Source organism: Myripristis murdjan, chromosome 8 (genome assembly GCF_902150065.1).
Source record: "Myripristis murdjan chromosome 8, fMyrMur1.1, whole genome shotgun sequence".
Classification (NCBI taxonomy): domain Eukaryota; kingdom Metazoa; phylum Chordata; class Actinopteri; order Holocentriformes; family Holocentridae; genus Myripristis; species Myripristis murdjan.
Window position 1 is genome coordinate 17,907,893 of NC_043987.1, and position 10,637 is coordinate 17,918,529.

Here is a 10,637-nt window from a genome sequence, read left to right on the forward strand (position 1 = left end):
TAGCTTACAATTACTCTGGGAAGCTATAAATATGTGATGTATAAACTTTTCAACGTGTGCACTTAAAGGATCAGAATCAAGGACCAGACTGAACTTTAATAACACTGATGGGCCCAAGACCATCAGAAAGTGAGACATCGCATTTGCTCAGAGAGAACATAAAGAATAAGGACAGCTGCATGACGATCAGTGTCTGGACTGGAGCAATTTACTCCTGAGCCGGGCAACCAGGGACCAGCCGTGGCCAGGATCCATGCCCAGCTGCAGTGTTACCCAAGTGATTTATGCAGGCTGAGCGAGACAGTGGAGGGATTTTTACAGCACAAGAGCACAATTCTCTCCTGACAGCCAACTCTCTCACTGGCACAGCAAATCTACAGGGACAGGATAAATCTTGGAAGGTGAACTGAATGCATGATGTAGGCAAGAGAGGAGCGGAGGAGGAGGAGGAGGAGGAGGAGGGAGGGAGGGGGGTCAGAATGGAGGAGGTAACACATCTATCCTCGCAATAAAAAAAAAAGAGCAGTAAGATTGAGAGTGGTAGTCCCTCGTTAATCTAACAAATGAGGGGAAATTCCAGGCCCCTAAATCACTCCTGTTGTCTTGTACGCAAAGGGCACTTTCCTTCCATCTCATCCTTCAGCAAGTCTAGCACACAACATTGAGATGCCCGGGCCAAAAACAATGTAAATCTGTACAGAAAATTTGACAGGCAGCTTGTTGAAAGACTAAACCCACTGGAGCAGTTCTTGTTATGCAATGTTACTGTGCCCTTACTAACATGAGTCATGGCAGACTGAAAAAGATGAATATACAGTGACAACCTAGGATTGTAAATGCCCATATTTGAGATGGAAAACAGGCCCGTAGACCGTATATCTGACTGAGTATAAGTGCGACAGAACGATAGAGAGAGGGAAGAGGCATGGCTGGATGGAAGGAAAAGGAGAAGTAGGGGACTGTAAGCAAAAGAAAGATTTGGATGGACAGGGGGGAGGAGGAGACAGACACAAAGGGAAAGGGGAAACAGGGAGTGGAGAAGGACACAAGAGAGAGACAGCGATAGAAATCAGCACAGATGCTGTAGGACAGGCGTCTGGGGATAGTTTAAAGGGCACAATTTCCCTGCTGTAAAGACAGTATAACTGAGACAACTGCTCGATAAAAATGGGACGTTTACGTGTGAATCTAGGTGTGTGTGCGTGTGTGTATGTGTGTTAAACAGACTACAGGGGTTTTCACTGGCAGAAGTGGGGTCTGTGACAGCAAAACAACCCAACAGTCATTTCCAGCCGACCAGAGCAGCACCTGCAGTGGCTACCCACAGCAACAAGATTCAACCAGGCACTCTGATCTTCCACTGCCAACCCACTGCTGGCATTCACAGCATGCACACACCCGCTTATCTGAAAAACACCCTCTCCCACCTTCAACGTCGAATGCAAGTTTGTGGAAACAGGCACGGATGTTTGACCTAAAAATGTGGCTCACTGCAGGAGCGCAGCACTGCACATATTCATTAAATAGGACTCCACACTCAAAAACACAGCAACAGCAAGCCCAGCAAACCAAGGCACTCCAGGCCTATAATATACTGTACAACACCAGACAAATGTACGATGGCAAGTCAAAATAAACCTGAAATGCATGTGCTGATTCAAGAGGCAGATCAACACCATCTGCAGCAAGTTAGTCAGATGCTGTCACTTCATTTTCACAGGGTGATAATGGATCAGCAAGCTTTAAATGATTAAAAGAGTCATTAAGCCCAGGTTCAGTTCCATCGGGGCAATTTGCATAAATGTATCAAATAAAAGCCGCAATCAACCAGTTTAGGGGCAAGACAAAGAGAGAAGATAAGAGGGGTGAAGATAAAGCTGCTGGCGGTGGCATTAAGTGGTAAGGCAATCCCCGGGGTTCAGAGCAAGGTTAAGAGAACAGAACACATTGAGGACGCCGGGGAGGCAATGTAATTGAGCAAGAGAAGAACAGAGGGTGAGCACAGACAGGGCAAAGGAGAGAATGCAGAGGAAGGTGGCGTCTGCTGCCAGTACAGTCAGATAATACCAACATCACAGAGGGCACCCCTAACACCCTGACAACCACACAAGCCTGTGATGCCAAAACTGAGTGCTGACTTGACCGATGCCACTGCTCAGATCCACTTGGGAGGGAGGGGGAGTGATATGCTGGCATAAGTAGACATTTCCTCTGGGGATCACAGGACAGGACACAAAGGCTTGCCGTTGCAGCCACTGTTGACCTTGGATTTATATTGTTATTGCTCGGATATGAACAAAGAACATCTTCCCTTTTCATATCGCTATGCTTAAGTAAAAAAAGCTGTTCTGGAGGCAGAGTAGCACTGTAAAAATTTCAAGCTATTACTCATCTTGCTATATCTCTGCTTGGCATGCTCATATTATGGCTTACTTTTGTAAAGCACATACCTTTGAGTTGATCAGCCACCACACTCTGTCCGACTCTCTCGGTGACCCGTCCATCTTCCCGCTGGTAGCGGTCATCCAGGAAGTTAGCCGTGGCCTCTGACAGGTGGACCTTCCCAGCCACACCCAGCTGCTCCATTAGGTTGGCCAGGTTGACATCATTGGACCAAACATCAAACTTGAAGCGCTTCATGCCCAGGATGCCACACAGCACAGTGCCTGTGTGGACACCCACCCGCATGTTGACCATTTCCTTCTTCTCCTGGCAGAACTGTTCAATAGCCTGGATCATGCCGAGGCCCATCTCCACACAGCAGTAGGCGTGGTCCGGTCGGGGTTCAGGGCAACCAGCCACACAGTAGTAACAGTCTCCCAGAGTGCTGATCTTCTCACAGCAGGTTAGTTCACAAAGTCGATCAAAACGCCCAAACAAGTCATTCAGAAGTCCCACCAGGGCATGAGCAGACTTGTTTGCAGACATTTTGGTGAAACCTACAATGTCTGCGAAGAGGATGCTGACGGGCTCCATTCGCTTCATGTTGAAGGGTCTAAAGATGATCTGGCCTCGAGGGATGGAGGTCTTCTTGCGTTTGTTGCTCTTGGGGCTGGAGATGGCGGCTGCTGCGCCACTACTGGAGTAGCGTTTAACAGAGCTGTCACCGATCTCCTCATCACCCTGCTTCATCAGTTCATCGGCCACAATTCTGGGCATGACAGAGTGGATCATCCGTTCCTTCAAGGCTTTCTCCACTTCCAGATCTTTTCCATGCATGATGGCCTGACCCACCTTGAGGAAGGTGCTGCGTGACCGCACCTCAGACATGATGAACAGGTGAATGCCAATGGCATGGGCACACAGGTGAAGCAGGGCTTTAGCAGGGCCCAGCCAATTAAGTGTATCCCAGTCTGTCTGAGAAGCAAAGCTCCAGTCGTCCCCTGCCTGGGCCAGGTGCAGCCAACCCAGACTCTCAAAGAAGACAGAGTAAAGGAGCCCCAGCAGGACAGAGGCATAGAGGCGAACATGGAGAACACTGTACAGCAACAGTAAAACCTCCATGCAGAGGGAGAAGGTGCCTACAGGAGAAATGCAGGGGGTCCAGTTGTTATATGCCACCATCTTGTCATATGTCAGATTGTATCTGGGCTCCATGCCACTGAAGTCTTCCATATCAAATTTAGGCGGGGCAGTCTCCAAGTCCCCGAAGCCTGATGTCTGGATCTGAGGGGCCAAAGTTAGCGCAAACGTCACAAGGATGAGCAGCAGAGATGCCTGGTTGTAGCAGCGGGAGTACAGCTTGGTGAACGTTAAAAGGAGGAGAAGGAGGCAGAAGAGGAGAAAAAAAGCAGTGGGAAGGAGAAAAGCCATCCTGTCACAGCGGGAAGGGTTGGCAGCAAAGTACAATCCCCAGAGGAGGCCAGCCACGATCAGGTAGAAGAGCACGTAGCGAAACCGCCGCTGGGTCTGGGGGAAACACCTCTCCCTACAGGCTTCCTCCAGGATGGAAGAGTCAAACTTTGGGTCCCAGAAATGTCCAGCAGATCTCTCAAACAGCTGAGGCATCTTCTTCTGGGTGCGAAGGCTCTTGACCACCGGCCTCCTCACTCCAGACTCTCCAGAGCTACAGCTGGAGGAGATGCTATATTTGCAGTGCTTGGATCCCCCTATGAAGCCTCCCCCAATTGAACCCAGTGGCCCGCCTCCATGCTTGTGTTTGACACTGCCGCCGATCCTCACAGAGACCCCCCCCTCTCCACTTGAGTCACAGCTCACTTCTGTGTTGTGAGGCAGCAGTTGCTGATGTTGGGGAGATGCCATGTTGCTTTTTAATCTATCCGAGATTAAGACAAGATTAAGAATTAACAGTGATTTTAGAGACAAGGCAGATAGAGAAGTAAGGCAATGTATGAATGCACAGTGTAACAGGCCAGGGGAATAAATATGATTTTTTTTTTAAATGATGAATGCAGAGAACACAAACAAAAAAACTATTTCAGGGGAAAATGCCGCTAACTTAGCTGTGCAGTAACACCAGCAGACCTTTCCAGGATTTTGAATAGTTCATTATTGCCCCTCTTGACGTCAATCCCTGCATTCCTTTACCTTCCCGTCTGTTTTGACGCACTTGAGACTGCAAGGTTCACCCCACTGCCTGCTCCACTGCAATCCAAGTCCACACTGTTTCACTCATTGGAAAAACATGTGGAACATTACATAATCTGTCCGCAAATTGCAAAGTTGAAAAAAGCGAAACGAAAGAATTATTTTATGGGTTCTTAAAGGGCTTAGTATTGTTGATCACCAAACAAAACAGCAATACGTCTGGAGTTTCATATCGTGTTAAAAAGTATCACTAATCCCGCTGCTATCAAGATGATTGGCGTGTTTGGCGCATGTCCATTCCAGTTTATCCATGCAGAGCGAAGTAAAGGCGAGTAGTGATCTCAGTTTACCTCAGCTCCACAGGGAGAAAACACATCCTGAACTTCACACGGTTAAGCACACTTTGTTTACAGGACTGAGCAGAAGCTCATCCAAAAATAAACCTCCGTGGTGTTGTTTTGGTATCCTTAAAAAGCCTGTGTGGGGTTATATTGCTTTATGCCGTGATCAAAGAGGTAAGCTTTACATTTTAAGGCGCAGATCCACTCCAGTTAACAGGACCTTAACGCAAAATTGTCAGCAAAGCTTGTTATCCCCAAACGCTCTGAGCTGCAGGGCCTAATCGCAAGTATCCCCGTGGAAGGAGCCCCGTCCTTTCCTGATTTCCCACTCCGGAGAGTCCACCGCCGCTGCGTCTCCAAACGCAGAGTTGATCCCCCGTGGACGTCCGCAGCCTATTTGGAGAAGACAAATGCATGAGACGCAGGTGCGCAGAAAAAAAATCAATGTATTTTTATTATAAGAGTTCAAGTGTCACTAGACCGTGCGTAAACACACTCCTGCGGGGCTATCCACCAGCCGGTATTGGTTCAGAGTTGAATAGATATTGCTTTTGGTATCCACAGTGTCGCCAGTTCAACTGCACTATGCGCCTCAAGAAAATTCCCGTCCACTTGGGTTTTCCAGATTCCTTGACCATGCCGGTTGTATTATTTCAGGGGTATTTGAAAAGAATGACTGTACATTTTACACTGTCTGTCGCACAGAGGCGAGGCGAAAGGCAGTCTTGTGAAGTCTGCCCAGTCCCTCCTTTGCTCTTGAGGAAAGTTTTAGCCTATTTCTCCATTAAATGGTGGCCGACGGTAGAAGACGGAGAGTCGCGTTGACTGCAAGGTCTACACGCCCCCCGCCCCTCCGACACAACGTCCCACAGGTAAAAACAAAGTGCTGCCTTGATCCAGCGGCTTTAATTGAATTGCATAGGATGCACGCGGAAATTTCTTCCTCTCGACTCCAAACAATTTCTCTTTAATTCAAGACTGGTTGAATAGAAATGGACTGGAGCGTCCCCCCTTCCCGTTCCCTGCATCGTCCACAGTGTCTCCCCTGTGAGATTGTCTTATCTCCGTTATCTGACCATTCCCTGCCCGGTTAAACACCGTCGACACCGACACCATCATAAACCGATGTGTGCGCTACCCGGGGACAGTGGACAACGCAGCTGCCGCCGCCACCATCTTCTGAGCGCTGTCAGATCTCGCCATCCAGCCGCGCGCGCGTACGTGTGTGTGTGTGTGTGTGTGTGTGTGTGTGTGTGTGTGTGTGTGTGTGTGTGCCCAATGTCAAGTTCGTTAGAATAAATATAACATCCTGTATTTTCTTTCACAATAAAAGCTTCCCTCAGCTGGTTCACAGGGGCCCATACAGTTATTATAGGCTATTATATATATTATTATAGTAAATTATTACTATTACAAAAACGCACCACGTCCGACTCAACCCATGTACAGCCATAGAAGTTGTAGCCTGTGTTTATTAGCTGGAGTCAGACCAAAACTGACAAATTACAGGCTTTAGTGCTTCCCTTTGGTTGTGGCTGCCAGTAGCGGACTTGACGCTGCTGGCCGTGTGTGGCAGGCAAAAGAAAGGAGAGGAAAGGAGGGAAAGGAAAGGAAAGGATGGCTGTTGATAGGAGGGGAGGGGAGCCGTGGAGGTACGTGCACGCACTTGGGAGCAAGGAAAAGACTGGAGGGTGGCGAGCACGTAGGCTTGTCAGGGAAGGGCGGGGATCTCTCTCTCTCTCTCTCTCTCTCTCTCTCTCTCTCTCTCTCTCTCTCTCTCTCTCTCTCTCTCTCTCTCTCTCTCTCTCTCTCTCTCTCTCACCGACCCAGCGCACCCCCACCCCCACAGTATCACAGATGCACCGCCGCCTTCTCCACCACTGGAGCCCTTAAATGAAGAGACTCTCGTTTATTATGCATAGCGGGTTTACGTTTGAGGGCAGAGGGTTTGATGCCTAAGCCTTCACAGGGAACGATGTTAGGACAGCAACAACTATAAAAGCATATTAAAAGCAATAGAGATCCCACAGGAGACTAGAAAATAAAGTAGACTGGCCTAGTTATGTTCAACTCACCAAAAGGCCACCACAAACACATTATAAAAGTCTGCTGGAATGCTATAAGCCTACTCGGCCTTTTTGTTACTACAGGGGATTTTTTAAAAATAATGAAATTATAATTCAATATACATATATGAACATCCACCACAGGCACATTTGAAGTTCCTGTGAGAATATATAAACTGATATTGGGAAATTTTCACTGGTCAATGAAACATAATGTGCTGGTGCAGTCTTGACTACTAAAGCAGCACTATATATTTTATCGTCTATTCAATTTTAAGATGAGAGAATATTAAACAGCATCCCCAGTAGGATGCTGTTTAATATTCACAGCTGGATATTGAGAGAGGATCCCCTGGAGGGGTTGTATGAGAGGAAGTGCACACTGTTGTGAAACTTCCTCTTGTAGTCTGCTTGCATATGAAGGGATGACAAAGCACATCCTTGATAAAAGGACTGAAAAAACTTTCAAACACTCAGATCAATGTGATTTTCATACTTTATGCTGAGATTTCGCACCGGTCACCCTCTAGGCTATAACAACAGCCACCTTTGATTCTTTATAGCAACAGCCACCTTTGATTCTTTAGATGGGATTTAAAATACATGCATACTCTGCTGGTCCAATATCTGCTCCTGAATTCAGAAAAAGACAATTTAGCCTACATTAAGCAACAAACTGTATTTAGTGTGTGCTACATGTGGTTGTGCATGTATCTCATCTTTACACTGAAGGTGCATTTTTAAGGGATTTTTGTTTTCAAAAAACACGTTTTTAGGACAGGATTTTAAAGAAAAGACTTAAATTGAATGTATGAAACATATGATTCATAAAGGTTTTAATATCTTTAAAGCCCAATCTGTAATTGCCACATGATGACTCTTGTCAAAACACTGCGTCTATATGTTTTGATATATATGAGGATTTTTTTTTTCAATGTTGATCTGAAAAGTCTAACACTTTCTTTACATGAATACTTTGAAAACACCAAAGCAGACCTCAAAAAGCTACTCTGGTGTTGGAGTTGTTGGGCGAAAGTTTCTCTACAGAATAAAACTCTTCAGAATCAATGAAAATGCCTGAAATTCATGTGGCCAAATAAATTCAGGGTTATGGCTTTCATCGGTGGGTAGAATTCCCTGTAAGATATGAAACATGATGGCATAGACCTTATTAAGAAAGAATGGATGCAGTGGCAATGTGATTGAGATAATAATTTCCATCTTCATATTAAATTCTTGAACTCAGACTTTCTCTCTCTTGGTCTCTCTCCCGGCACGTTTATAACTAAGATGCCTTCTTTTGCCATTTCAGTGACAGATTAATAATAATAGCCTCAAGGTTAATAGGAAAAACATTTCTGAACCAGCTAGTTCCTGGCCCCTCCGTCAGTTCTCCAAAGGGCCTCTGGGCTAAACTATTTCAGTTTCCCAGGCTTACAGTTTGTAGTAGATTAGTCTGAGCTGTGGCTGACACCTCTCTTGGGACTCACCTGGTCAAGCTGTTCATTGTAGATATAGAAGAGGCTTAGGGAGAATGCTTTTATACGGTTACACATAGCTGCCTACTACTCATTTTCAAAGGGGATAGAAGGAAAAAACGCAAACATGGGTACACATGCATTGATACGTGTGTGTTTGCACCCTTTTCCACATATTTATGTAAAGAGATCAGTTGTTTTACCTGCCATAGGAAGTGTGCACACACTCACACACTCAGACACTTCACTGTAAACTGAAGATAATTTTATAGGAGCATCTTGGTACACCACCATCAAATCCATTCCCCCTGTCCCACACTTTCACTCGCACCGAGCTATACACATAAACAGCACCTAACACGTACACCCCTCCCCACTTCCAGTCACGACAAACTGTTGGTGCAATGCAGCTGTGGGGTAAAACCATGCTGTTGAAACAAAAAAGTGAGAAACCGGACCTTCTGTGTATCCAGGATCATGACAACAAGCAACCATAACAAGAAAACTGGGAACGGGATATGGATGGGAATGTGGATCCGCGAGAGAACTATGCACACACGAGGTAGAGAGACAGAGGGAAAGAGAGGAGGGGAAAATGAGCGAAGGTCTCCACCGCATCTGCACTGAGCTACAGGTTTTAATCTCTTTATCTTGTCTCTCTCAAGCCTGCTTGACGAACAATTTCATCAGAATAACCACAATGTGTCACTATGCCAGGATTTATTCTTGATGATCAAGCATCCAAAATGGGGCTAAGATTGAGTTCAAATCGTACACCAAAACAGAAATGAATGAACAGCTACTTAAATGGGACACACATCCGTTTCAAAATTTATTCACAGGCAAATTAAAATGATCGATACTGAAATATACCAAAAGTACAACCACACAGTATTGGTTATCCAGGGGCTACCACTCCACTCAAGGTAGCCTGTGTATGTAAATTGGTGCCATGTTGTGTGTTAGTGGTCTGTATAAGTTTTTGCACTTTTACACAGCACTCTCTAGTGGGCATGCGCTGGATCTGCAGTGTAAACATATGCCGGAACACATCTGTGGAGCACACACACACACACACGCGCACACACACAAATTAATAGTGTAAATGAAGCCTAGATGACGCGGTGGAGTTCATTTGTTGGATTTATTTTATTTAGCATTATGCTGTACACTTAGCCCAGTTTTTATTGTATGGTTAGAAAAGACTCTTGGTACTGTAGGGTTATTGAGGGAGGACACAGTGGGAGTAGGATGTTGTAGAGGTTAATGCCTACCTGTTCTTGAAGGATTCAGGATGCACTCTATTCAGACAAATTCCCTAACCCATATTCCTGGGATTTTCACTGAGGTAAGCCTGCATAAAGACTTTGAGTGGCTACATGGCATGTATCTCTCCAAGTCCTTCATAGCTCTGCCAGGGTATTGGCAGTCAGCATTTACAGGGCTTTCTTCCTTCCACAGAGGTCAGGGGTCAACTCATGAGTCCTTCACTTAACTTTTTCCTCTCCACCACTCTCAGTCCACTTTTTCCTACCCTCACTTTCCCAAGAAAACTGGGCATCAGAAATATACCAATAAAATCTCATGATCTACAGCTACAACTTGCTAAATTTTTGTAATGATAGTGCGCAAAATTATACAGCAGGATTGTTTAGCATAAATACAAAGCCTATTTCAATGCCCACTTGGAAAGGTTACTTATGTAATTCAATAAATAGCTTTCTAACCTGCAGAAGAAATGGATGAAGACAGCTATTTCAAACACATCATTTTATTACTGCTACATCATGGACACATTCACTCATATAACGTGTCACTTTTATATGGTCATTCAGCTAAAAAGCTGGCAAGCTTATTGTTAAAGGGAAAAAAGAAAATCATAACACAGTATTGAATTTCTGCCGAAGAATGGCAAATTTGTAGACTCAAAACAAAAACAGTAAGAACAGTAAGAAGTGAAGCAGAATGCACCACCCCACCACCTGTGAAGACTATGACCCTTGAACCCTGACCTCTGCTTCCATCACAGTGCTCATTACACAGGCTGTCAACAACCAAGAGCGATGAGTATATAAAACAAAGAGAAAAGGCCTTATTTATGGCATGTTAGGGTTGGTTCAACTATCAGTAAAAGGAGGAAATATTACTTGAGTTTATGTTAGAAGGGAAATACACGCACCTAAAATATCATCTGTTAAATAAGA

General features: G+C 45.4%; 1 protein-coding gene and 1 long non-coding RNA gene across 2 annotated transcripts in view; one reads left to right on the top strand and one right to left on the bottom strand.

Moving 5' to 3' along the window:
* The window catches only part of LOC115364459 (adenylate cyclase 9), a 35,020-nt gene extending 30,687 nt beyond the window's left edge, over nucleotides 1-4,333 (bottom strand). The window contains exon 1 of the mRNA XM_030059038.1: nucleotides 2,451-4,333. Within this exon, the coding sequence (XP_029914898.1) occupies nucleotides 2,451-4,263 (1,813 nt within the window). The 5' untranslated portion in view covers nucleotides 4,264-4,333. The remainder of the gene's footprint in view (nucleotides 1-2,450) is intronic.
* A 584-nt stretch (nucleotides 4,334-4,917) lies between these two features.
* LOC115364084 (uncharacterized) lies at nucleotides 4,918-6,095 on the top strand. The gene is made up of 3 exons (XR_003928635.1): nucleotides 4,918-5,009; nucleotides 5,129-5,761; nucleotides 5,867-6,095. It is a non-coding gene; the product is annotated as an uncharacterized LOC115364084 (long non-coding RNA).
* The last annotated feature ends 4,542 nt before the right edge of the window (nucleotides 6,096-10,637 follow it).